Here is a 27385-nt window from a genome sequence, read left to right as displayed (position 1 = left end):
TCAAGAAATAGTTGCTGAATGAATCAATGACTGACTGACTGGCACATGGCTGCTGCTAAGTGAATTAGGTTCTTGGTTGTTGGGATTTGAGACCTTGGGAACACGGAGACTGCCCTGCCGTTTACTAAGCTGGTCTCCTGTCGATGGGCCTTTGGGTGGTTTGTCTTTTCAGGCGTTACCTCTGGAGCATTGTGATACCTATCGTTCTGCCCGTTGGCTTCCTGTGGTCGCAAGGGTTTCTTAGGTTCTCCTGTGTCTGAGGACTGCAGCAGTCTGGGGCAGTCCTGGGCAGGTAGTTTCTCCCTCAATGGGACTCGTCTGATATTTTCTCATGACTAGACTGGGGTTGTGTGTTCTGGGAGGAAGAGCACAGAGATCAAGTGCCGTCCTCACGTACTGTGCAAGGTACACCATGAATGTGACTTGTCACTGTCGACCTTAGTCAGCTGACTGGGGTAGTGGCAGTGTCTCTGCTGTGAAGTTGCTCTTTCCGCCCCGCTTTCCGTCGAGTCCTCTTTGGAGGGAAGTCACTGTGTGCAGCCCACACCCAGGGAGTGGGGATTATTCTCTGTCCCCAGGGCAGAGTAGCCTCATGAATTATCTGGAATTCTATTGTGTGGGAGGCTTGTCTCTCTTCCACATTTATATATTTATACCAGTATGGACTGTGTATATTTGTTTTGTATTTCGGGCTAAAACTCGGTGCAGCTGTACTCTGTTGCTCAGGCTGTTCCAGCTGTGGCCATTGGGCACTCGTTCAGGTGGCTCCTGTATCCCTGCAGCCTGCCCCTCCTGGTGTGTGTGTGAACACTTCCTTACTACCTGGCCTGGCAAGAGAGTAGCCATAGAATCAGCCATTTCTCCCGGGAGCCCTCGCTCCTTTGAGTGGAGAACAGCATTAGAAACCAAGATCTAGGTGCTCGGCGTAATTGATCCTGGGGTGGTGTTGCTCTAGGCCCTCTTGGAGACAGAGCAGGGGAGTCCGTTGTATGCACCTCTGAATACCTGTGTCCGTGAGTGTTTCCCTGTGTGACCCCCTGTGTCTAGTGAACTGGACATGAGTTCACACCAATGTCTCTAGCTCTAGCCCAGGACTGCACAGGGCATTCCAGCTCCTCCCTGTGCTGATCTGTGGGGTTTTTTGGTTGGGAGTGGGGACAGTGGCAAGGCTTGGTGTTTGAGTTTCAGTGTGGAGAATAGATCTGCATGCTGGAGACAGGAGAAGCAGGCTTTTGCGTTACAGACAAGGGATGTGAGATGGCCGCCGTCAGTGTGCCGAGGGGAGGGAGGGGCTGCTGGCCAGAGAGACTTAAGGGTTGGGGTCAGTGGGGTTGTGTGTGTGGTGATGGAGCCGGAGGAAGGAGGAGCGGGTCACAGGTGACTCTTGCCTTTGTTCTGCTTGGTGGGTGGTGGAGGGGAGCTTGTGAGGGGAGGAGATGGGGGTCAGGTGTGGATGCTGAATTTCAGTTTTAGGTCTGTTAGCTTTCAAGTACTTTGAGGACATCGGGAGCTGTTTAAAAACATGAGATAACCCGTTCCAGAGACTGAGGCCTGAACCAGAGAAATGTTCTCTGTCCCCTTCCTCCCACCTCCCCTCCATCCTGCCTTTCTTTCATTCATCCACACACACCACACCACACATACACACACACACACACAAACCACACACACATACACACACACACCACACACACACACAGAGACACACACCACACACACACAGACACACACCACACACACACACCACACCACACACACCACACATACACAGAGACACACACACACACCACATACAGAGACACACACATACACACATCCACATGCACACACACACACACCACACCACACACACACACACCCCACACACACACACCACACCACACACACACAGACACACACCACATACACCACACACACACCACACACATACACACACACCACACACACACACCACACACACACCACACATACATACAATTTTTAATGAACAAGGTAGATGTGTCCTGTTCCAGGCCCTGAGGATTTAGCATAGTCAAAACAGTATCCTGGCTTTATGAGCTTATGCTGGGGGTGGGACTAGGAGATGGTAATTAAACAAATAGGCTATAAAGATGTTGATGTTGGTTTTTTTCTCGAGGGTCTTCTTGGCATTTATATCTAAAAGTTGCTAATGCCTGCAATAACCACGATGCTCCCATGGTGGTGATGTTTGGTGTGTGTTTTTCAGGGAGGAATTCATACAAGTGTCCAGTGCAAGCTGCAGTATGGCCCGTTGGCGTACATACTTGGTGAAAGAGCAACCAAAAAGATGACAGAAAAGAGCAAACTGATAACTGTAGATGGCAATATACGTTCTGGAAAAAGCAAACTTGCGAAAGAAGTAGCAGAGAAACTAGGTATGAACTTGTATTATGCAGAATAACAGCGTCTTCTCAGATAAACAGTTCCTTGTCTGGGTGTGATTTTACTTTGAGTAGATAGAATTGGGCCTAAGGTAGGTGTTTTACATTTTTGAAACACTTATTGAAAAAGCTGTTTTGAATCTTCCAGATAAGGGCAATTCTTTGAAGTCCAAGCTGGTTGTGAGTTTGGGATTTTATGTTGATGATGTAAGCTGAGCACATTAACATGAGCAGTCTCACTTGTGCAGCAGCCCCTGCAGCAGGGCCGATGGTCCCCTCACTCACGGACATGTGCCCTCATAGGAAGTGGTGGCACGCAGCTCCCTGGTGCAGAGCCAGGTGTCGCCCCGGGTCTGACTGTGGGCCGGTGTTGTCCGAGCCCCTTCTCTGGTATCTGACAGGCCAGTGCCCACATGCAGGCAGCGGATGCCCTCACGTAGGGGCGGCTCTCCCTCTCGGGAGGAGCTCACACAAGGCTGCGGGGAACCTGCTGTCATCAGCCCTGGGCTTCATGCCGCCCCTGCACACGCGTCTCCAGGGTCTCGCGCGCTCCCTCCTGTGCACCAGGAACTCAGGCATCAGGGCACCTTTCCCTGGTCTCAGCTGACCGGCCGCAGGGACGGTGCTCAGCTGGGTCCCCGCTGCTCCCTGTGGGCTGTGACGTTTCCACGTCACGTTTCGTCTGGGGGCTTGTCTCCTCAGGCCTGAAGCACTTTCCCGAGGCGGGGATCCACTATGCGGACAGCACCACAGGGGACGGAAAGCCCCTGCCTGTGCAGTTCAGTGGCAACTGCAGTTTGGAGAAGTTTTACGACGACCCGAAAAGCAACGACGGCAACAGCTACCGCCTGCAGGCCTGGCTGTACGCCAGCCGCCTGCTGCAGTACGCGGATGCCCTGGAGCACCTGCTGAGTACAGGTGCGTGTCCCTGCGCCGACGGGCGGCTGCTGGGCGTAGGCTGCACTCGGGCTCCTTCTGGAATTCAGTCCTAGATTGCCTCTCTGTAGAGCTGCTTTTAAGGGGTATTTGATGAGGCAAGTTCTGGCTTTCCAATTAGATCATACTTGAGATCCACGATGGTGTGGTAGGGGCTGACCCCAGGGTCTCACTGAGCGGTTGGGATGGGGGTAGGATGGGGGTGGGGGCGGGGAGTCTACAGTTCAAAAACCAGTGCCTTTTCTCTGTTAGCTGATGTTTCTGTTGGATCTGCAAAAGAGCAAAGCAGAACATTGTATTTCTGAAGTGGATGAGTATTCTAGTTTTAGAAAATGATTTTCTGCTTAGAAGTGCATATATGATATGTGTTCTTTTGAAAATATTTGGTATGGAAATGGAGTTGTAAATAATTTTTTTCCATTTCTAAAGTGAACAGACTGGTTTTCACTGCTGCAGTTATTCTCTGATTCTGATTTTTGTTTCCATGTTTTTAAACAGGACAGGGTGTGGTGTTGGAGCGCTCCATCTACAGTGACTTTGTCTTCTTGGAGGCAATGTACCGACAAGGCTTCATCCGGAAGCAGTGTGAGTCGGCGGCAGGCTGGCCTTGTGGGCATGGGGGTGGCTTTGTAAAGGTCCTGCTAGACCCACCCTGCAGCTGGTACATGTTCTGTAAGCGTCTGTTGTTAATAAGTAGACGAATGATGCCGTTCCTCAGGGAAAGCCAGTCCCTGCCCACCCCGTCCCTCGTAAAGTCATCTCTCCCCGTGAGAGCCCCAGCACACGGTCTCCCTGAGCAGCCTGTCCTGGAGCCTCCTGCCTGCAGCCACCGCGGCCCCTTCCTGGCCCTGGGAAGGCCGCCTTTCCTCAGGGAAAGCCAGTCCCTGCCCACCCCGTCCCTCCTAAAGTCATCTCTCCCCGTGAGAGCCCCAGCACACGGTCTCCCTGAGCGGCCTGTCCTGGAGCCTCCTGCCTGCAGCCACCGCGGCCCCTTCCTGGCCCTGGGAAGGCCGCCTTCGCGCCCGCGTGCTGTTCTGGGGCTTTCAGTGCCAGTAGCACCGGGTGGGCGGTGCTGAAGGTCTGACAAGTGGCCAGTAGACAAGGAAAAAGGCTCCTGGCTGCAGTTAGCCTGGCCACGAGGAGGGAGGGAGCCTGGGGAACGACTGACTGCGTGGAGGTGGGGTGTTAGGGGCAGCGCCCCTGAGCAGGGAGCCCTGGTTAGGCCACGGTGCTGCCCTCAAGGGAGCGGCATGCGCTGCGGGCACTGGCGAGGCTCAGAGAGGGGCCGGGGGCTGGGGGTAGGCACGCACAGGGGAGCCCCTCGGGGGTTAGGCAAGGGAGATGTGTGGTTCCGTTTGAGATCGTTTGTCTGAAGGATGTGTTCAGGGAAGGGAGGTTAAGAAGGAGACCCTCGGTAGGAAGTTGGGGTTGGACGGGGCATCACAAGAGCAAGACCCGCAGCAGGCAGTGGAGCACCTGCGGGGCCAGCTGGGCCTGAGGCACCCAGGGTGCGCACGTGGCGAGCCTGTGGGAGAATAGAGTGGACCCACCCTGCCGATGGGGCTAACCACGGGGCCGATGGGGCTACCCATTGTACCTTGTATGCAGCCAAGGCGTGTGCAGATCTGGGCTGCAGAGAACTCTTGAAGTGAAGTGAAAGTGTTACTAGGCTGGGTTTAAATCCCAGTGTCTGACTTTGGATTGTTGTTATTTAGTCACTCAGTCACATCTGACACTTTGAGACCCCCATGGACTGTAGCCCGCCAGGCTCCTCTGTCCATGGAATTCTCCAGCAAGAATCCTGGAGTGGGTTGCCATTTCTCCTCTGGGGATCTTCCCAACCCAGGGATCAAACCGGCATGTCCTCCATTGGCCGGCGGGTTCTTGACCACTGAGCCACCAGGAAAGCCCCTGACTGTGGGGTAGTCAGCTGGTCTCTGTGGCCTGATCCTTGTGGGCTGTGGTGATGGGGGGAGCCCTGCTGTGTGGGGGGGGCTGCGGGCACTGTGAGCCAGCACGCCGTGCGTGCAGCCGGCGGTCACGGTCATGACTGTCATGCGGCTGCTGGTTGACACACAGCTCTGAGAGCTGCCGGCCCCTTTGTCCCTTGATCTGAGAGGGACGTGTGCCTGAAGGCTCTCTGGACCGCTGGCTGACAGGAGGCGTTTCTCTCCCCCCAGGTGTGGACCACTACAACCAGGTGAAGAAGGTCACCATCTGTGAGTACCTGCCCCCCCACGTGGTCGTCTACGTGGACGTGCCGGTCCCCGAGGTCCAGAGCCGGATCCAGAAGAAGGGAAACGTAACTCAGCCTTCCTGTCCTAGACCCGCCTCTCTGGGTGTCGGCATTCATGGGGGTGGTGTTTACATGTGGTGGGGACCAACTCACTGAAGGGCCCACGGGACCTGAGCGTGCACGCGCCATCCCCCGGGTGCCGGCGTGGGGGGCTGCGGGCGGCCCTGCTGCCCCCTGCTTGCCTCCTCCCCCGGGACCTGGGTGTGCACGCGCCATCCCCCAGGTGCCGGCATGGTGGGCTGCGGGCAGCCCTGCTGCCCCCTGCTTGCCCCTGCTCCCCGGGGCCCCCTGGCCCTGGTGCGCCCTGCCCTCACCCCCTGTGCCTGTGTCGTCTGCACACGTGGCGCCGTGAGGGCGGGCGTGCCCCGACGGGGCCTCCCTTTCTGCTCTTGATGGCCGTGCTCTGTCGCTTCCTGCAGGTTGAGAGTCGTCTCTAACACCCTTTGAGTTTACCTCTCACACCTAACGGGTTTGGGCCCCTTGTCCTCTTTCTCCTGCTCAGTGACTCTGTGACCCCAGAGAGGGATCTCCACACATGGCCATTCACTGCCTTAGTGCTGCTGAGGCAGTCGGTCTTGGAAGCCCTGCGATTTGAAATTGGTCCTACCAGCGAGGTGCACGGTGGCCAGGCCCGTCGTTGCCCTTACAGCTAGTCCTTGTTGGAAAGATCAGTCCTGCTGAGGGTGTTTTTTCATGGGAGGAAACACTGTCTTTTTGACACTGTGATATCAATGTGGACTTGCCTGTGTATCTGTTGTCCCAGGGTCCGTCCTGGGCGCTGGGGCTCACGTGGGTGCTCAGCGAGTGCTTCTCAGGGCTGGTCCTCTCCAGGGCAGCAGAGATGCTCAGGCACTCTCGATGCGGCTTAAGGAGCCTGTGGTCACTCTTCCTGCTCCCCCGATCAGTTTGCGCGTGCTCAGGATACCTGTGTCTCTGCTGGTGGCCTGGCTGCACCTTGGAGCCTTTACTCCCGAGTGTGCCGTGTGGTTTGTGCTTTGGAGAACGTTCCATCTGGTGGCCAAAGATGGGAACTACAAGTCAGAGTATATAATCATCACTCTAGGGAACACTTTTGCTTATTAAAGTGACATTTATTGAGAAATAGGAAGTTATATATTAATATTTACAGTTCTCTAGATAACTCTTGTTATCTGGATAGCAATATTTAAGAGACAGTTTCAAGGAACACATTAGATCTATTAACATTGTTGTTTTTCCAGTACTCGATGAATACCGTCACCAGCTAAAACTACCACTGTGTCTAAGAAAAGGAGACATTTTATCAAAGAAACATTATGTCATTTTTAGACATGTATTCCTATGGTGGATAATAATAGTAAACAGGGAAATAGAACATGCAAACGCCACGAAGAAACTTGAACATGGGGAAAGATAATCTAAGCCTTAGCACAGCTGAACTAAGGTTCTCAGTGTGGAGAGTTGCACTCGCGATTGAAAGTTTACATTTCTGTGCTTGGCAAGCTTCATGTGAAAGGGAAGTGAGCTTGAGGAGGTGGGAGGGGTGGGGAGACAGCTGGTGACAGGGGGATGTGAGGATGGGGGAGAGGCGGGCCCTCCCCTGCTGCGGCCTGCCACCTCTCATTCCCAGAACGGGAGGCGCCGTGGCCGCACGCAGTCCACACCTTAGAGTCTGGGAAGAGAAGGCCGCAGCCCAGGCCTCCCTGGGCGGACTCCCGCGCTCGGGGCGGCAGGAGCGGACTGTTAGGACTGGCACTGCAGCCCTTTCCTGCCCCCCGTCCCCGCAGCGCCCCACACGGCCGTCCTGGGAGCGCCGTGTTGCCTGCTTGTCTCGCATTTACATAAGCACGGACGTTTCCCACGTCTGCTTTCTGCTTTTGTTTAGCCACACGAGATGAAGATCACCTCCGCCTACCTTCAGGACATCGAGAATGCCTATAAGGGGACCTTCCTGCCTGAGATGAGGTGAGCCGGGGTGCAGTGGGTGTATGTGCCAGATGGGAGCTCTGCACACATGGCCCCCAGCCCCAGGAGTGCTTCTAGTTCATTTCACTCCATCTCGTCTGGGGAGCCTTAATCTGACGTTTATAAGCAAGAACGACAGCAGACATTTCAGTTTGATTTGGTCGGCTGGGAGTTGGTTGGTTTTATTAATTTAGCCAATATTTATTTTGTCGTATCTTTAGGCTATTCTGATAGTAGAAGTGAGATGAAGTTATGTTCGTGACAGGTTTTAACGTTAGAGAACTCATGTTTTCACTCTCGGTGGCAACTGAGTGGCCCTTTTACCTAGAAAGGTTGTCTGGAGGGACTCGGTGGTTGTGATTGGGAAGGCTCAGCAGCGCCTGTCGGTCCTTTTGCAAGCTGTTGCTTAAGGGGCCTTTGGGTTCAGTGGAAACACCACCGGGCCCCTTTCCAGCTTCGCTTCTCCCCGCCTCTGACGGCACGGAGCACCCGCGCGGTCGTCCTGTGGTCCTTGTGTGTCAGGCACACGGCAGTCACTTCCTGCCGTCACTCACGTCCAGCTACAATTAGGATGTTTCAGTAACGCTGTTAAGGTTTCTAGTAGAATTTCTCAGACTTTTAGAAAGCGTAAGCCTTTTTTGATACCTGAAAATGTTTTGCTCTTGTTATTTAAAATTTCAAAGTAACTGAAACTGTGAACAGAGTATTGTCTAGCAGTTTTGGAAGAAAAGTTTTGAATTAGAATGTAGTTTTTTTAGCTGTAAGCCAGTGCTTGCTTGTGATCAGCTTTTCTCTCATGGGTAGTAGAAACAGACCGCTGCTCTATTTTCAAGGCCAGAAGCGCAGAAAGAAAGTCTTGTGAATTTTGCCGGGGCGGGCATGGAGAGGTGTCAGGGAGAAGTGGCCGGCCCTAGACTCTCAGTTCCAAAGATTCCTTGTGGAGATCTTGTAGCTGCAAAGTCACTGCTGAGCAAAGGCTTCCCAGCCAGTCCCAAATAGGACATTGAGCTGTGCTGTCAGGAAAGGAAGTCTTAGATTCGGCTTACAGATGAAATAAGGGTTTTCTTGCACCTGGCATTTAATTTTCAAGAACTCACCCAGGGCCTCCTGTTGGTGAAGTGTCCAGCAGAGGTTCTGAGAGTCCATTGCTTCGTCCAGTGCTCCTGCACGCTCTGTACACGAGCTGAGTAGGGAGTCAGCTCATACCCCTACATGGGCCTGGGCTCCCGAGGGGCTGCTTTGCGTCCTGCTGGAGGTCAGACAGCCTCCTCCTAGGAGGTGAACCCAGCCCCGCACTTGCTCTCTGGTGGCTGGTGAATCTCCTGTGGAGCCAAGAAAGTTCACATCCTCGCCCAGCAGGGCAGATGGTCAGACGCTGGGCTCTCCAAAATTACAGCAGCTCAAGTAACGTGTCCCTCCCGCCACCCCGTCTGCCCTACCCTCCTGAGCCCCACCGGCTGCTGTCCGTGTGGCCCAGCGCGGCCCTGGGCTCCCTGCGCCTTCCTGCAATGCGTGCTGCCGCTGGTGGAGGTTTGCGTGCCCGCGGAGCCGATCCGTGTCCCTGCCCGTAAACACCAGCCTCCTGCCTGTGCGGTGGGGGCAGTCCAGTCAGGTGAGAAAACAGGCCTGCCGCTACTACCATCCAGCCTTGGGCACAGCCCTGCCTCGGGTTTGCCCTTCTTGGCCGGCCATGCCCTGAGAGCCAGTTCAGAGAATGCAGGCGTTTCTGTTTAGAGTGGGCGACTGGCGTCAGGTATTCGTCTGTGCAGTGACGTCCGCTGGGAAGACTTACAGGAAAGCATCTCGTTTCCTCTTACAGTGAGAAATGCGAGGTTCTGCAGTACAATGCATGGGAAGCTCAGGATGCAGAAAAGGTAAGAAAACGGCTGAACATTTTATAATTTTTCTTAAATTTAACTCCTGTATAGGGGTTTTGCAAATCAAGTGATGAGTTCGGCTCCTCCTGATGTTAGAAGCATCTGTGTTTTGTGATCTGATATAAGTGCCTCGCCCCTCCCATCACATTTCTCTGAGCATGACGTTTTGATTTTCCTTTAAGTTATTCACTTTCTAGGATCTTAAAATTATCAAAGGGTGGAGATGCAAGGAATTTGGGGTTATGTTAAAATTGAGCATTGGATTAGTTAATAGGTAAGATTTATTGAGACTGTTGACCCTTGAACGACAGGGGTTTGAACTGCGAGGTTCCGCTCTTACGTGGATTTTCTCAGTAGTAAACCCCACACTGCCGCACAGCGTGCGGTCCTCAGTAGGAAACACAGCGACGCCTCATGGCATCAAGGATGTGGAGGAACCACTGTCCACACACAAGGAAGCCCGTCTCCAGGTCATGCTTGGGTTTCGACTCTGGATCGTGTTGTTTGGGGTCGACCACATAAAGATACCAGCTTTCCCCAAAGTAGTGGGTGCAGGTCACCCTCTGCCATTTTCAGGAGAGCTTGAGTAATCAAAACATTTGGATAGGCAGCTGGTGGGAAGGTGGCATATGACACAGGGAGCCCAGCCTGTCTCTGTGATGACCTGGAGGGTGGGATGCGGGAGCGGGGAGGGAGGAGGGAGAGGCTTGGGAGGGGTTTACAGGGTTACAGATGAGTCTCCGTGTTGCGCTTCAGAAACCAGCACGGCATCGTAAGACAGTTATCCTCCAGCTTAAAAACAGTTTTTGAAAAAGAATAACATTTTCCTTCCCAAGGGTAAAAATATATTACAGATTTACGGTAATGAAGGCACTGCGCTATTAATAAAAGAAATAATAGGCGCTTTAACAGAGCGGAGTCCAGAAACAGGTGCGCGTGTGCCCACGGTTAGAAAAGTCAGTGCTTTAAACGATGATAAAAATAGAAGAAACTGGATTATCTCTTAAAGGGTATTGAGGCAAATGACCATCATTTGGTTAAAAAAAAATCCCATATTTTATATTAAGTATCAATTGAAAAGTGAAAGTGAAATCACTCAGTCATGTCTGTCTCTTTATGACCCCAGGGACTATACACATTCTCCAGGCCAGAATACTGGAATGGGAAGCCTTTCCCTTTGCCAGGGGATCTTCCCGACCCAGGAATTGAAGTGGGGTCTCCTGCATTGCAGGCAGATTCTCTATCAGCTGAGGTACCAGGGAAGCCAATTACTTATTTTAAAAAGTTTAAAAATTTTAAAAGAAGATACAGGCTTTTGGTCTGGAGTTGAGGAGTAGATGGTGACAGCAGACAGCTTTGCAGAGGCGGCTGCTTTAAGGGCAGCAGAGCCTCGGCGCCTCCCCCGCGCGGGGAGAGAGCCGGCCCTTCTCCACAGCAGCAGGCTGGGGGGCCCACGGTCCAGGCAGGCTCTGGCCCAGCTCTGGGGGTTCTCTTAGGCTTGCTTCTTTCTGCCTGGAAACGAGGCTGCACTTCGTTTCCTTCCAGGCTGCTCTGTCTGTGATGTCCGTTTCCTTGTGTTCAGGTTATTTCTGTCCCTCTGGCAGAGGCTTTACATGGCATGGGTCTGAGCAGAAGAATCGTGCGTGTTCCCCGAGACTGTGTTATCACTGGAGTTCATAACTGAATGTGCTCACATTCTTGGAACCTAAAGAAGTCCCTGAGTTTGGCGTGTTTTGGGGGAGAATGTGTTTGAAAAGGCCAGCCCACTGGGAGGTCAGGCTGTCCAGACTGCAGGCTAAGGAGTGTGGGTTCTTGGAGCTCTAGGGATTGTGTGTATTCTCTTGTCCTGCTGTTGCTTTAGTGGATAAGACTTGCCTCCTGGAGTCAAGTTGTGGGAGGAAATGAGTCTGGAGGAGGCCTGGCTCCCCTCTGCGCCCCAGCCCCTGCCGTCTCCAGTCTGCCCACGCCCCGGGCCTGCCCCGTCCTCCCAGCCTGTGGGGAATTGCCACACCACCGGGGGTCAGCCGGCCCAGCGCCCGCATGGGGCTCACCCCTCAACCCCCCACTTCACTGAAGGCTGACCATCAGACCTTTCTTTCTGACCCTTAGGGCATGATCCTGCCGGGGGTCTGTGGTTTGTCATGTGCTTAATGTTCTCTGTTAAGTCCTCTGTTAAATCCCTGTGCGCAGGTGGTCGAGGATATTGAGTACCTGAAGTATGACAAAGGCCCGTGGCTGGATCAGAACGACCGCAAGTTGCACAAACTGAGGATGCTGTGAGTTCTGGTGGGGCAGGGTGGGGAGCCACCGGGGCAGGGGCGGGGCGGGGGCGGGGCAGGGAGGGGAGGGGCGGGCTGGGGGGCCAGAACCTGGGCTCTCAGAGCTCTCCGCAGGTGGCTCCTGTCTTCATAGTGAGGTGAGAGACAGGTCATCAGTCCAGAGTGGCCGCGAGGGCGGGAGGCAGTGTTGGAGGCTTGAGGGAGGAGTGGGTCCGGGGTGCTGCCCAGGGGTGGGGAGAGGACTGTCGCGGGGAGGCCGAGCTCTGGAGGGGCCGTGAGTGGGCAAGGGCAGGAGGCCGGGTGCGAGTGTGCGATGAGTTTAACGGGGAGGAGCACTGTGGGCTCAAGCCGGGGAGGTCAGAGCCGTGAAACCCAAGTCCAGGCCAGACCCACATCACGGGAGGTGTCAGAGTTTAATGCGGGTTCTTCCCGTCTTTCTTAAAGTGTTTGTGTGTTCCTGTATTTCTAAATAAAAATTATCCTGCATATGTCTTTGTACGGTAACTTTTAATAAGAGTGTGTCCCTATTTTGTTAAATATTTAAAATCAGTTTTTTAATGGCTACTCATGCCTCATAAATCTTCTGAATGAGGCAAGTTAGCGGTGGGGGACCATGGCCTGGGGGCCCATCCAGGCCTCAGCTGCCAATAATGGTCCTCACATTTTTAAAGGATTATAAGGAAAAGAAGGTACATTTTTGAAGCCATACATAGGCCCTTTACAGAAAAAGTTGATCTCTGAAATATAGGCATAGTCCTTTTCATTTCTTTAGTATCAGTCTTTTGGGTTATTTTCACTTCTTCATATTTATAATAACAGTAATGAGCATATTGTACTTCTTTTTATTCCATTTCAGGTTACTTTCCTAAAGTATGAAAGTGGAGTTATGGGTCAGATTATGTGAACGCATTTTACAGCTACTGTGTGTTTTGAAATTGTTCTCCAGAAAATGTGTGCCAGCTTGCACACTTGAACCTGTATTCTGGAAGTCCTTATTTTCTCTGTTTCCTTATTTTCAGTTTCCTTGACATCTATTCCAGTTTTTGTTATTTTTTTTTAATCTGCTTCTTTTAGACTTCAATTGCCCTTCTTTCTCCAGTTTCCTAAGGTAGAAGCTTAGGTGATTGGTTTTAGATCTTTCTTCCTTTCTAATATATGCATTTGATGCTATAAAATGTTGCTCTAGTTTAATTCTGTTGTGGTCTGAGAACACAGTTCGTGTGATTTCAGGTCTTTTGCATTTGTTAGGGTGTTTTATATGGTTGGGGAGGTTTTGTTTGGGGTCCTGGTGGGGTCATTGCCCCGTCCCGGGGATCATCTGCCTAAGCCCGCCTTTTCCCTCCTGACCCCGCCCCTTCCCCAGGTCCTGCCGCTAGGGTGGGGCTGCAGGCCCTGGTTCTGGATCTCGCTCCTCGATTCATTGTTCTTCACCCCACCCATCCCTGTGTGCCTGCCCGCAGCTGATCTTCACGAGTGCCACAGTGACCCTGTGTTCCCTTTACTCAGAACCTTTCTGTGGCGTGCCTGTCGAGGCGTGAATCCAGGTTCCATTTCCCAGAATTAGTTCAGAGTCCTCATCGTCTGCCCTGCCTCTGCCGTCAGGATGCAGGGTGTCCTGAGCCTGTCGCGTCCCCACCTGCCCAGTAACCCCCTCAGGGCCTGAGCATTTTCCTAGGCTCGCCCTGTGAGCCTCCTTTTCTCCTGCGCCCCTCTGACTTTTCCAGACTTTGATTTGACGTGGGCATATGCATGATTCTTGTCATACCAGCTCCTGCTGGGCAGAGTACTAGAAAAACATAAAATGGTGCTGTCCCGGCCCCTGACATTTGCGGGGACTGAGCCATGTGGGTGACTTATCACTTCTTCATCAACAGGATTGCTTTTTCCCCATCCCAGTTTTTTCTCCTCTGCCTCCCAAGGATAATTCATAACAATTTACAACGGTAATTCTGCTTATTTTCACTTAAGTGCTATTTCTTAATGTGGGAGACTCAAGCAAAATTATGACTATTTTCTAAGATAATTACAGTAAACCTGCCATTTACCAGCTATACTCATTTTGTTCAGAACCTGACCAGATTATTGGTTTAGAGCACTTTTGTACATCTCAGAATGTGTGTTGGTGTGTAATCATGTATGTGTGAGTACCTATTCAACCTTGATAGTGTTTTGTGTTCACATCCGTAATCCGTAACTGACCGCTGCTGCCCTGCTTGCTTCATTTTTGTGCTGGAGACGCGTTCCCAGTCGGGCCTTCTCCATGCAGGGCTGCGGGCCCACCTCCTCCAGAGCTGGGGCTCCTTTCTTGCCCCTGCTGCCTCATCACGGGGACGTGTGTTTTCTACGACTACTGGAGGCTGTCTTTCCAAGAGAATTCCAGTGTGACGAAACTGGAGGGTAGGCGTTTGGTATCAGAATTGTATGGTTTCATGCAGAACTTTGCCACTCAGGAGAAGCTAAAAGATAGCTTTGGACATGATTTAGGAGAAAGTGTAAGCATTCCGTTAATTGGGAAACAGTTGAGTCGTAAGTCATAATTTACTGTTTTTCTTTCCCTTCTTGCCTCACTGTTGTTTTGAAATTACGTGGCAGAGCACCTCGTTCTGTGAATCAGCCTCGGGGACGCGCTGTCTTCTCATGGGGACACTTTGGGCTGGGATGTGAAGGGGACGTTCTGTCAGTGTTTGACTCTCCTTAATTAGACTGAATGCTCTGTAAACAGAATGTTTCCTTTCACCGCTTTAGCTTCCTGAGTCATGAAATGCGTCCTGTTGTGTCCGTCCCCTGCTTATCTTCAGTCTGGAATGTGTCTAGTTTCTGGAGGCCCAGAGTTGGGTTTACGGGAGAGAGGCTCCAAGGGCTCTGCTTAGTCATCGCGGAAGCTCAGGGTGAATGAGCAGTTTACACAAGGCTGAATATGTGGTAGAACAGTCTCTATAGATTATTTTTTTAATCTTCAAAAGTGGTTTGAAGATATTTGTTCAAAGATACACCCTCTTTGAGAGCGCCTCAGGTGGCTCAGTGGTAAAGAATCTGCCTACCAGCGCAGGAGAGGTTGGTTCAATCCCTGGGTCAGGAAGATCCCCTGGAGAAGGAAATGGCAACTCACTTCAGTATTCTTGCCTGGCAGATCCCATAGGCAGAGCAACAGAGGAGCCTGGTGGGCTACAGTCCGTGGTGTTGGAAAAAGAGCCGGACAGGACTTAGTGACTAAACACCACGTTTTCTGTAAGGGGGTGTGTGAACTGTAGTTCTTCCAGATTGAATGTAGATGGCGCTGTTGGTCTCTGTCACACGCGTTCCTAGGTCAGTTTGTTCTTTTCAATTCTTCAGTATGTTTTTAGGTTTTCTAAACTATAGACAAAACCAAATCATACCCCAGTTTGATATTTATTAATATTTAAAAACACAAGATTCATTTTTATTTGAAATTGTTTACAGTGAGATCACCTTAAAAAATATCCTTACTATATAATAAGTATTGGAGAAGGAAATGGCAACCCACTCCAGTGTTCTTGCCTGGAAAATTCCGTGGACAGAGGAGCCTGGCAGGCTACAGTCTGTGGGGTCACAAAGAATCAGCCACGACTGAGCACATCAGCATATAATAAGTATAGAATAATTCCATTTGTGTTAAAAGTGAAGACATGTACTTTATTGACACAGGCTTATGAAAGATATTCTGTAAACCAGTTTACAGTTAAAAGGAAGAGAAAATGTTCATATTGAGTATATGTGATAGCTGTGTGCATGACCAGTGACACCCACATGAGCACACTTAGGGAAGCAGTCGTCCCAGCAGCGTGCCCTGGGGATGGCATCTGGTTACAGCGTTGTCGGTCCTGCGAGTGACGCTGGGGCAGGCTTCCGCCTCCGGTCACTCGCATGCAGCCTGTCGCAGGTTCTCAGTGCCCTGTGGTCCCCGGGGAGGAGGGGCCGGGCCCACCCAGGGTCCTCACAGCGTGGCCGAGAGCCAGATCCACTTAGCTTCCATCTGGGCCATTTCAGCAGAGGCATCTTCTGCCATTATAAGTCATTAATGGGAAAAGGGCCTTTTAAAATAATCATTTTCTTGGTTTTGAGCCCTGAAGAAAGGAGACTTAACGTTTCTTCCTAAAAGCACTCAAAATGCTTTTCATCTTCTAGTAGTTATAGTCAGAGTAAATTTAAAGTAAGCAAATTATAACAAAGCATAAACATTTTAGCATTCAGAATAAAATGGCAAGACAGGGAGTGAGTCCTCTGATGGTGTGTCTCGGCGCTGAGAAAAGCAGGGGTGCAGCAGGCATCCCGCGGGGCTGTCCCCGCCCCAGCCTCCTCTGCGCGCCCTGCTCAGCCTCTGCTCCCGGCATCGGTCCCCACACGGCGGGCCCCCAGGCGAGTGCTGAGCTGGCGGCGGCGTTCCGGCCATGACAGTGGCTGTCCGCTCGGGCCCTCAGGCATCATCAGTCGTGCAGGCTTTTCGTGGGCGCTGGCCACGCGAGCAGCCCTGTGACAGGTGGTGCTGGCTCTCACCTTTGTATCCCTGCTGTGTCTGTATTCAGAGCACACACAGGTCCTGCTTCATGTTTTCACATCTGTGTCCTTTCCCCAAAGGGAGTCGCCTGTGGCCGTGGGACTCCTAAAAGACGGTCTGTCCTGAGAGTGGTGTTGGGACGGTGGCTCCCACAGCCCCACAGGCTCTTTGGGGCAAGTTTGGCTTCTGAGGTGAAGGGGGTGGATGTTTTAAACAATCAGCCTAATGGCTTACTTTATTGTATTGACTTTGGTGTTTAGTGTGCCATATTGATTATTGATGTTACTGTATTGATTTTGATGTTCGGTCTGTATGACATCTGTCTGACTTTCCTGGATTTATTGTATTGATGATTGATGTTACTGTATTGATTTTGATGTTTGGTCTATCCGACATCTGTCCGACTTTCCAGAGTTTATTGTATTGATTATTGATGTTACTATATTGATTTTGATGTTCAGTCTGTCTGACACCTGTCTGACTTTCCAGGGTTCAGGATAAGTTGGAGGTGCTGAATTACACATCCATCCCTGTCTTCCTCCCAGAGGTCACCATCGGTGCCCACCAGAGTGACCAGGTCTTCCAGGAGTTCACAGAGGTAAGGCCCTTGAGCAGTGGGTGTCAGACAGCCTGTGAAAAGTCAGTTCAGGAGCGTGCTCTCTGTGGGTCTGTTTCCGTGAGCAAGCTCCATTTTCGCTGAAATGATTCTCCTGCCTGCCTTCATGTCTGCTGTGCAGCTCCTCCAGCAGCAGGGCCACACGCAGGGCGCTGCTCTCCTGGGAAACCATCTGGGCCAGCCTGTCGTTGCTCCTCAGTTTCTGTCCTTCCCCGTCAGCTCTCAGGCCTGGTGTCACGGTGTGCCATCCTCGAGGAGGGGAGGTGTGCGCTTCTGCAGAGGCCTAGGGTGCACGGGCGCCCTCGGGGAGGACAAGCGCAGGCGTGAGAGCTGGGCAGGTCCACAGGCTTCGTTCAGAGTGGCGTGGAGAGTTGTCGGGGCAGGACTGGGTAAACTTGGAGGGCTCTGGAAGCTCTATGCTGGAACCTGGCCAGCAGTGATCACTCCTGAGTCACAGCTCCAGTGGGGTAGTGAGAATGTCCGCGGTGGCTGTGATTGGTTATCGGCAGAAGCGCAGAATAACTGTATTTAAATCAGAACTTCAAGCTGGGCGGTCAGTGCTCACGTGTGTTACTTGCTCAGTCATGTCCGACTCTTCGCAATCCCATGGGCTGTAGCCCACCAGGCTCCTCTGTCCATGGGATTCTCTGGGCAAGGGCGGTCAGCGCATGGACGAGTTGGCATCTGAGTTCAGCATTGTTGTGTGACTGTAGTTCTCTGAGTTGTGTCTGCACATTGCTGGCACAGCACTGACTGGTGCCCGAGGACATCACTGCTTTCCTTCTTACATGAGATACTTGGCATTTGCTTTTAAGTAAGTTCTTCGGTGGCTTTCGAAGTGACTTTCAGCATAGATATTTGGGGAGGACCATGAAAGTGTAAAGCTGTCGCTCGAGGTCCCTGCGGTTCGTGTTTCTCTCTTCCTGATGCGCGTCTGTGTTTCACATCCTCTGAGAGGAGCTGGCGGGCGTGGGTTAGGGGGCTGAGTGGCCCGTCACCACAGCTGCTGCCCCCACGCTGCTCTGCCGGGCCGGGGGCCTTGCCCCCGAGTGCTGTCCCTGCCCCTCACGTGGTGACCCAGCGGCCTCGACAAGCCTGGCATCAGGGCTGCCCCACGTGGTGGCCGCGGCCTTCCTGCTTGAGCTCATCCTGCCACGCCCAGCTCCGGAGTTCCAGCTCCTGAGGCCAGAAACCCAGAAGTCAGCCGACCTCTTTCTCACTTTCCAGTACAGACTGGACAGAATATAAAAGTTCAATACTCTTGGTTCTGTCCGCAGTCTGAGCACCGTTCAGAACATCCTCAGTGACCGCCCTGGTCCACACTGGCATGCCTCCTAGCTGACTGCCCTGCTTCTGCCCGCTCCCTGTACAGCTTGTTTTTTAACCAGAGACCAGGACGTTCCCACCAAGTACATCACACCCATCTTTTTACCTCCCTATATCCTGCAGAGGACAAGCCAGAGCCCTCTCGACAACCGGAGACCTCCCTCCCTCTGGTCCAGCCGCAGGGGCCTCCTTCCTACCTCGTGAATGTCCCAGGAGCACTGAGCTGCACTCTGCATCCCTGTGTGGACCTGTACGATTCTCCCCCAGCATCCTATCCACCCCCCTCACCCCTGCGGGCTTCTGCTCACCTGTCACCTTCTTGGCAAGGTCCTCCTGGACCATGACCAAGACCTGAACTTCAGCTCCCCCAGCTCACAGCGGCTCTGCCCTACCCTCTTCTGGGAATTCAGTTTTCTCCCCAGCAGTTGCCATCGTCATTTAAGGTTCTCTGTCTTACCTTCTGTTTATTTTCTGTTTCCTCCCACTCTGATGTCAGTGCCTGTCTGAGGTCAGGGATTCTTGTCTGTGTCACGCACAGCGTTGTTCCCAGGGCCTGGGACAGCTCTGGCGCCTGGTACGCACTCAGTGAATATTTAGCAGAATAAATCATTGAACTAACAAACAAACGGAGTAAATGCATGAAGGCGCTGGCGCCTGCAGAACCCGAGTGAGCAGAGGTGCCCACTCAAGTGCCCCAAGGGCACCTTGCCCATCAGGTCACAGCTGCAGGTCAGGTGCCCTGCTGTTCACATTAAAAAAATGTGGTACCTTTTTTTTCCCACAAATTTATTTTAAAAGGAAACTTTATGTCAATAATGCAAGTGAAAAGCCACTGCCACTCCTCATAAACAGCAGGAAGACTAGCACAGCGCAGCCACGCCGCTGAATTCTGCACTGGCAGATGTGGGAGACGTGTGCAGCAGCCACGCCAGCATCGTGGTGGCTGCGGGAGGCACTGGGGCTCTCAGGAATTAAAGCTGCGGCCAAGCGGGCATTGACAGTCCCCATGGGAGAAGGGGAGAGCGTGCCAGCAAGGGAGGACAGTGTCTTTCTAATCTTCAGACTTTTTCTTAACATTACTGTATGGGGTGCATCTCTGGTTCATGGCTGGATAGACATCATGACAGTGTTCATCCTTCTCTTGTCTCTGATCTCATGGAGAGAGTTCTCAGTAATTCACCAAAGCGTTGAGTAGCCAGGTTAGTCATAGATCCTCTTTCCAAGATCAGGGAAGTTCCGTTTTAGTAGGAGTTTCCAAGGAGCTGCTGTTGAGTATGGATGTTGAGCGTTATTGCACTTTTTGTCATGGGTGATTTTCTCTTCTTTCTGTTACTGTGGTCATAAAATTACATTGGTTGATTTTCTAGTTCAAGGCCAACCTTGGTTTCCCGGAGAAGTCCTACTGTGAGCTTCTTATAGTATCCTAGTCAGATTTGTCAGCAAGATCATGCTGACAGCAAGCACTAAGTTGAGAGGCGGTCCTCATTTCAGCTCTCTGGAAGGGTTTGCTCACGGTCGTCATGACTCCTTGCTACAGTGTTGAGAAGGCTTGACTGGGGGAGCCACGTGGAAATGCTTTTCATCATAACTCACTTTCATAGATGCGGAATATTCAGGATTCTTCTTGGGTTTTCAAAGTTGTGTTTGTTGAAGAATTTGCCTCCGTTTCATATTTTCTAATTTCTTGGCATTAAGTTGTTCAAAATGTCCTTTTTAGCGTTTTTAGTTCGATCACATTGATGGTGACCCTGTCCGCTTCTCCATCCTGTTACCAGTCCTGGTGTTTTCCCTCCTTCTATTTCAGACTCTTGAAAGAAGCTCGTCATTCAGGGAGCCAGCTTCTTGCTTGTACTGTTGTATGTTCCATCACTGATGACTACTCCTTATTTTTCCCCTTTCATTTGCTGTTTTTCTAACTTCTTAGTATGAGTGGGTGGATCATTGATTTTCTGCCTGTCGTGCCTTTGAATATATGCATGTAAAGCTGGTCACATTGCCCTCTAAATTTGGCTTAATTAACTAGATCTCGTAGTTTTTGATGTTGTGTTTTCATTATCATTCAATTCAAAATATTTTCTAATTTTAGTCTGATTTCTTTTTTGGCTATTGTGCTAATTTGAATTATATTAGATAATTTAGAAACAGGCGGAGTGTTTCTAATGGTCTTTTTGTTGCTGGTTTCTGGCTTAACTCCTCTAGTCACAAATAGCCTTGTGACTTCAGTCCTTGGAAAGCGGCTGAGACTGACTTTTCGGCTCAGCATTGATCACCTTGGCGGCGGTTCATGGTCCTGGAGGAGAAGGCCATTCCGCCCATCATGGCCGGGCTCTTGCAGCACCCTTGAAGGGAAGTCTGTTAGTCACGGTACTCAGACGGTCTCTCTCCTCGCTGACTCTTTTTGCTTCCTCTGTCAGTTTGCCGTGAGAGGTCTGGGGAGGCTGCCACTGTCTGTGGGTCTGTTCCTCCTTTAGTTCTGGCAGGTTTTGCTTTGTATATATCTTGAGGTTGCATTATTAGACTTACACGCGATTAGAATTGCTGCACTTTCCTAATAGGGTTACCCTTTTGTTGTTCAATAGCTAAATCATGTCCGACTCTTTGCGACGCCATGGACTGCAGCACACCAGGCTCCTCTGCCCTCCACTGTCTGCCGGAGCTTGCTCAGACTCACGTCCATTGAGTCAGTGATGCCATGCAACCTCTCATCTTCTATCTCCCCCTTCTTCTCCTGCCCTCAATCTTTCCCAGTATCAGGGTCTTATCCAGTGAGTTGGCTCTTCACATCAGGCGGCCAGAGTTTTGGAGCTTCAGCATCAGTCCTTCTCTGTGTGATTAAATTCTCCTTGCATCGTTGGTGCTGGTTCTTACCTTCAGGGTACTTCACTGGTCACTTCCATAACATCCACAGCCCTCCTTTGGTTAATATTTGCATGGTAGTGCTTTTTCCACATCTTTTAATTTCATTCTTTCTGTATCTTTGTATTTCCGGTGGACACCTTCTAACCTGAGAACAGCTTTGTCTTCAGTTTTTGCCCAGTCTAACCATGGGGGATGTTTATCTGTTCACATTTAGTGCAATTGCTGACACATTTGTGTTTAAATAGTTTATGTTAACTATATATTTTATATTTCTCTTACCTCTTCTTTGTATTTATTTTTTTTGTCTTGCCTGCTTGTGGATTAAAGTTTTTTTTTTAATTTTTTTTTTTAACATTTTTATTCCATTTCCCCTACTGTTCGCTTACTACTTATGATTTCTTCCATAGTTTCTTAGTGGCCGACCTGGTAATTACAGTGCTCAGCCTTGATTTGCTGACTTGTCATGTGCATTGGTGGTCCTCTAGTCCCACAGTACCGGCCCCTGGAGTACTGCTTCCCTTTACCCGGCTCCTGTGTGCTGTTTCTGTCACTGTCTATGTAGACCTTCGGGAGACTGTGGTTATTGTTCATGCGGTCAGTTCACACACACTGACCCCTGGCTGCCCTGCTGCTGAAGCCTCCCTGGTCTGCACACCTTCCTGTAGGTCGTGGTCCTTCTGTTTGAGGAAGTTTTGCTGACAGCAGAGTCTCACCCTTATTGGTTAAGATGTTCTTTAAGTTGTTCTGATTTTCATCTTGGAATTTTTCAAATTTACAAAAGAACAGGAACAGAAAACTAACTTCCAAACCTCTGTCAGTGATGAGCATCACGCCCGTGATCTTCAGTCGCCCTGACACATGGATTCTCAGAGTGTGGTCGCGTGTCAGGGCACCTGGGCGCCCATGAGGAATGCCAGTTCTCAGGCCCCAGCCCTGGAGCAGTCCCTGGTGATGGGGCCTGGAACCTGTTTTAGGGAGTCCTCCAGCCAGTTCTGGTACACACTAAGGTTTGAGAACCGTGGCTTTAATGTGTAATTCTTACAAACAAGGACATTCTCCCACATAACCACGGTACAGCTGTCAAGGTTAGGAAATTAACATTCATGCATTACTGCCTCTGATCCACAGACCTTGTTCAGAGCTCATCAGCTGTCCCAAGAAGGTTCACGTGCTGCCTGATAAGATGCAGTAAGTTCCCTAACATCCCTACAAAAACCACACAAAACCTAAGTCTGATCATGGGAAAACATCCAAACCAAACCAAATGGAGGGATATTAAAAAATAACCATCCTGTGATCTTCAGAAGTGCCAACGTCTTGAATATCAAGGAAAGTCTGAAGAACTGATCATATTCATAGGTTCTAAAGAGACAAGAAAACTAAATGCAATCCATTATCTTGGCTTAGATGCCTTTGCTCTGTCGGGCAGCATGTGACTCCTGTTTGTCCTGTCACGGGCTCTGTTAACTCTGGTCACCTGACTGAGGTGGTGGTCTCACTGTAAAGTTAACTGTTTTACTCTTTGTAATTAATAAATATTTACAGTGGAAGTTCCTTGAAACCATGTAAATGTCCATTTCCTCATCAGACTCTGACCCTGTAGTTGGCATCTGAGCATTTTCTTGGCTGAATTAATGGTTAATGTGACAGCTATCAAAGTGTAATTATCCAGATTCCATCATTCCTTCTACATCATTAGTTACTATTCTGCTGTGAAGAGATGGTCTCTCCTCTCTCTGCTTATTTATTTATACATTGGTATCACTGGATTCCCGAGATTCCTATTTTATACCCGTGCGTCTGTATTCACTTGTCTCAGTGTACTGACAGCCGCGAGTGCGCACCAGCACCTTTAATTCCAGGCTCCTCCTCACTGTCCCCGTTCCCCATCCTGCTCAGGCAGCCAGACACCTGGCCCCCTCGGTTCATCGTTTCCTTCCCGGCCGCGCCCTCGGGCGTCATCACGCTCCCTCCCCTGCTGCCTCTGCCCTATTGCACAGCCCGCGGTGGAGCCTGGTGCCGCCCCTCAGTGCCCGCTCCCGACCCCTGGAGCTGCTGACCTCTTTTGAAAGGCTTTTCCGCATGCCTCTGGCAGGGTCTTGCTGTGTTTGGGGGCAGTGTTTCTGACTTGGTTCTGAGCATCTGTGCTGTCTCGGGGGGGTGTGCGTCTGTACCTTCGTGTCTGCTCTGCTTAGAGTTCACGGCATTCTTTGGCTGATGCGTGTTGCCGGGTTTGGAGCAGTCTGGCTTGCCCCCGTTTCTCTCCTCTGCTTGGCGCCGCACGCTGGGCCCTTTCTGCCACGTTCTGTGTGCTCCTTCCTGTCTTCTTGCCGTTCGCTCTGTGACCTTCAGCCCAGATGTGCCCTTCACTCTGTCCTAATCACTGTCTCTTCAGCTCTTCTGGATCTGCTCTTAGGCCTGTATTTTCTATATTTGAGATTTTAACTTTCATCGTACTTGTTTTTGATTTTAGAATTTCATTCTTTTTTTCCTAAATAATTTCAAGTCATCTGTTGAAATTATTTTGTTATCTAATTTCTCTTGCGTATCAGTCAAAAAGGTATCTGGTAACTGTAATATTTGGACCTCTGTTAGATCTGTTTAAACTCATTCTCCCTCTGGTCTTTTCGTTTGGGGACATCTAATCTTATGTTTTGGTATACTGGTATTTTTTTAAATGCAGTCGTTATTTTGGAGGAACAGTTAAGATGGTGTGAAGCTGCGGCGCTGCACTGTCTGTTGTCCGGCAGTATGTCAGTCGGCGCCCCCGTGTCCGTCAGAGGCCCTGCCGGCGGGCGCGCTCTGGGGTTTGAGAGGCCCGGTGTGTCTCCCGGCGTGTCTCCCGTGTGCGCTTCCTGATGGAGCCCTTGTGCTGGACTGCTTCTCTGGGGGGGCGGCGCTTGACCCCTGCTGGGGGCCCACTGGGCTTCTGACTCCTGCCAGTAAGTGCAGGTGGGGCCCCTGGATGCAGTCAGCCCTGCCTTTGCTATCCTCTTCTGGGGCCTTGGAACTTCCCTGCCTTTGATGTCTTGGCACACGTTGTTTTTCAAATGTTGTCCATTTTTCCTGGTGGCTCGGGGTGGACTGGGCCTGTGCTCGTCCACCAGAAGCTGGACATATTCATCATTTCGCCGAGCAACTCAGTGAGGCTGTGCAGCAGCTCTTCATCATTGTTGTGTTTTCTCATTTTTAATCTGTGACCATTAAAGGGAGGCTGCTTTATTGGACTTAGGATTGTAGTGGTTAGAAATGTTGGGATTTTTAGTCAATATTTAAATGATTGGGGAAGTCTAGTTCTTAAAATTCTTAAGTTTTTAAAAAATAACTTCATTTTTTAAGAATAATTTTACACTCATGAAAAATTAGGATGATATTAGAGAGGGCTTCCCAGGTGGCGCAGTGGTAAAGACTCCGCCCGCCAATGCAGGGACATGAGAGATGTGAGCTGATCCTGAGTCAGGAAGATCCCCTGGAGTAGGAAAGGTCAGCGCATTCCAGTATTCTTGCCTGGGAAATCCCATGGACAGAGCAGTCTGGAGGGTTACAGTCCACGGGGTGGCAAAGAGCCAGACACGACCGAGCGTGCGCACACAGAGGCTTCTTGTTGTTGCTGTTCAGTTGCGACCAACTCCTTGCAACCCCGTGGACTGCAGCACGCCAGGCCTCCCTGTCCTTCACTGCCTCCCTGAGCTTGCTCAAACTCATGTCCATTGTGTTAGTGATGCCAGTCAACCATCTCATCCTCTGTCGTCCCCTTCTCCTCCTGCCCTCAATCTTTCCCAGCATCAGGGCCTTTTCCAGTGAGTCGGCTGTTGGCATCAGGTGGCCAAAGTATCAGAGCTTCAGTTTCAGCATCAGTCCTTCCAATGAATATTTAGAGTTGATTTCCTTTAGGATTGACTGGTTTGATCTCTTGCTATCCAAGGGACTCTCAAGAATCTTCTCCAGCACCAGAGTTTGAAATGATTAATTCTTGGGTGCTCAGCCTTCTCTGTGGTCCAGCTCTCACATCCATGCATGACTACTGGAAAAGCCTTAGTTTCTGCCTTTTAATACACTGTCTAAATTTGTCATAGCTATTCTTCCAAAGAGCAAGCGTCTTTTAAATCAGTGACTGAGTTCTTACGCATCCGGTTCCCCATGTTGATGTCTATATGCGTGTGGTGTATCTGTTACCAATACTGAACACTGTTGATATGTTACTACTCACGAGAGACCATACCTTATTTAGATTTCCGTAGTTTTCCCTTGATAGCCTTTTTCTGACCCAGGATATAATGCAAGGCAGCTTGTGGCTTTTGGTTGTCCTCTCTCCATAAGCCCCTCCTGACTGTGACCACTTCTCAGACTTTCCTTGTCTGAGTGATTGTAGCAGTTTTGCGGAGCACTGGCCAGGTGTTCTATGGAGTGCCCGTCACTTGCAGCTTGCCTGGTGCTCGTCTAGTGATCGGCTTGGACGTGTGTCTGGGGGAATCGTGATCGGCCTGGACGTGTGTCTGGGGGACTCGTGATCGGCCTGGACGTGTGTCTGGGGGAGTCGTGATCGGCCTGGACGTGTGTCTGGGGGACTCGTGATCGGCCTGGACGTGTGTCTGGGGGACTCGTGATCGGCCTGGACGTGTGTCTGGGGGACTCGTGATCGGCCTGGACGTGTGTCTGGGGGACTCGTGATCGGCCTGGACGTGTGTCTGGGGGACTCGTGATCGGCCTGGACGTGTGTCTGGGGGACTCGTGATCGGCCTGGACGTGTGTCTGGGGGAATCGTGATCGGCCTGGACGTGTGTCTGGGGGACTCGTGATCGGCCTGGACGTGTGTCTGGGGGACTCGTGATCGGCCTGGACGTGTGTCTGGGGGACTCGTGATCGGCCTGGACGTGTGTCTGGGGGACTCGTGATCGGCCTGGACGTGTGTCTGGGGGACTCGTGATCGGCCTGGACGTGTGTCTGGGGGACTCGTGATCGGCTTGGCTGTGTGTCTGGGGGATCGTGATCGGCCTGGACGTGTGTCTGGGGGATCGTGATCGGCCTGGATGTGTGTCTGGGGGACTCGTGATCGGCTTGGCTGTGTGTCTGGGGGATCGTGATCGGCCTGGACGTGTGTCTGGGGGATCGTGATCGGCCTGGATGTGTGTCTGGGGGACTCGTGATCGGCTTGGCTGTGTGTCTGGGGGATCGTGATCGGCTTGGCTGTGTGTCTGGGGGATGTGTGGGGGATCGTGATCGGCTTGGACGTGTGTCTGGGGGATGTGTGTCTGGGGGAGCAGAGTGGAAGCCCCATGCGTGTGCCGTCGCTACTGGTGCTGATGGTGGCCCAGCCGAGGCATCTGTCAGATCCTCTGGACGCCCTCCCCTCCAGGTGCTCAGCAGGCCGTCAGAGCCTTTGTGTTTATTTTGTGGGGTAAAACTTGTGTCATAATTTGGAGGCTTTTTTTAAAAAATGAAATTCAGTTACTTGATATTTCCAGTTCATTTGCTCAGTCATGCCCAACTCTTCACGACCTCACGGACTGCAGCACGCCAGGCTTCCCTGCCATCACCAACTCCTGGAGCTTGTTCAAATTCATGTCTGTTGAGTCAGTGATGCCATCAACCATCTCATCCTCTGTTGTCTCCTTCTCCTCCTGCCCTCAATCTTTCCCAGCATCAGGGTCTTTTCTAATGAGTCGGCTCTTCACATCAGGTGGCCAAAGTATTGGAGCTTCAGCATCAGTCCTTCCAATGAATGAATATTCAGGACTGAGTTCCTTTATGATTGACTGGTTGGATCTTCTTGCAGTCCAAGGGACTCTCAAGAGTCTTCTCCAACACCACAACTCAAAAGCATCAATTCTTCAGCGCTCAGCCTTCTTTATGGTCCAACTCTCATATCCATACATGACCACTGGAAAAACCATAGCTTTGACTTAGCTGGACCTTTGTCATTAAAGTGATGTCTCTGCTTTTTAATATGCTGTTTAGGTTTGTCATAGCTTTTCTTCCAAGGAGCAGGCATCTTTTAATTTCATGGCTGCAGTCACTATCTGCAGTGATTTTGGAACCCAAGGAAATAAAGTCTGTCACTGTTTCCATTGTTTTCCCATCTATTTGCCATGAAGTGATGGGACCAGATGCAATGATCTTAGTTTTTTGAATGTTGAGTTTTAAGCCAGCTTTTTCACTCCCCTTTTTCAGTTTCATCAAGAGGCTCTTTAGTTCCTCTTTGCTTTCAGCCATAAGGGTGGTGTCATCTGCATATCTGAGGTTATTGATATTTCTCCCAGCAATCTTGATTCCAGCTTGCACTTCATCCAGTCTGGCATTTAGCATAATGTGCTCTGCATATAAGCAAGGTGAC

The 27385-nt window shown here is 51.0% G+C and overlaps 1 protein-coding gene across 2 annotated transcripts in view; it reads left to right on the top strand.

The window, feature by feature from the left end:
- NDUFA10 (NADH:ubiquinone oxidoreductase subunit A10) overlaps nt 1-27385 on the top strand; it is a 40826-nt gene that overhangs the window by 3692 nt on the left and 9749 nt on the right. The window contains exons 2-9 of one of the 2 annotated variants that reach the window (XM_055586615.1): nt 2228-2396; nt 3105-3320; nt 3837-3923; nt 5519-5640; nt 7499-7578; nt 9398-9452; nt 11646-11731; nt 16740-16848. In XM_055586615.1, coding sequence (XP_055442590.1) covers nt 2228-2396; nt 3105-3320; nt 3837-3923; nt 5519-5640; nt 7499-7578; nt 9398-9452; nt 11646-11731; nt 16740-16848 — 924 coding nt within the window. The remainder of the gene's footprint in view (nt 1-2227; nt 2397-3104; nt 3321-3836; nt 3924-5518; nt 5641-7498; nt 7579-9397; nt 9453-11645; nt 11732-16739; nt 16849-27385) is intronic. The other variant, XM_055586616.1, reaches the window with a different exon arrangement.

This window comes from Bubalus kerabau, chromosome 6 (assembly GCF_029407905.1).
Source record: "Bubalus kerabau isolate K-KA32 ecotype Philippines breed swamp buffalo chromosome 6, PCC_UOA_SB_1v2, whole genome shotgun sequence".
Lineage (NCBI taxonomy): Eukaryota > Metazoa > Chordata > Mammalia > Artiodactyla > Bovidae > Bubalus > Bubalus kerabau.
This window is presented reverse-complemented; position numbering and strand designations above follow the sequence as displayed.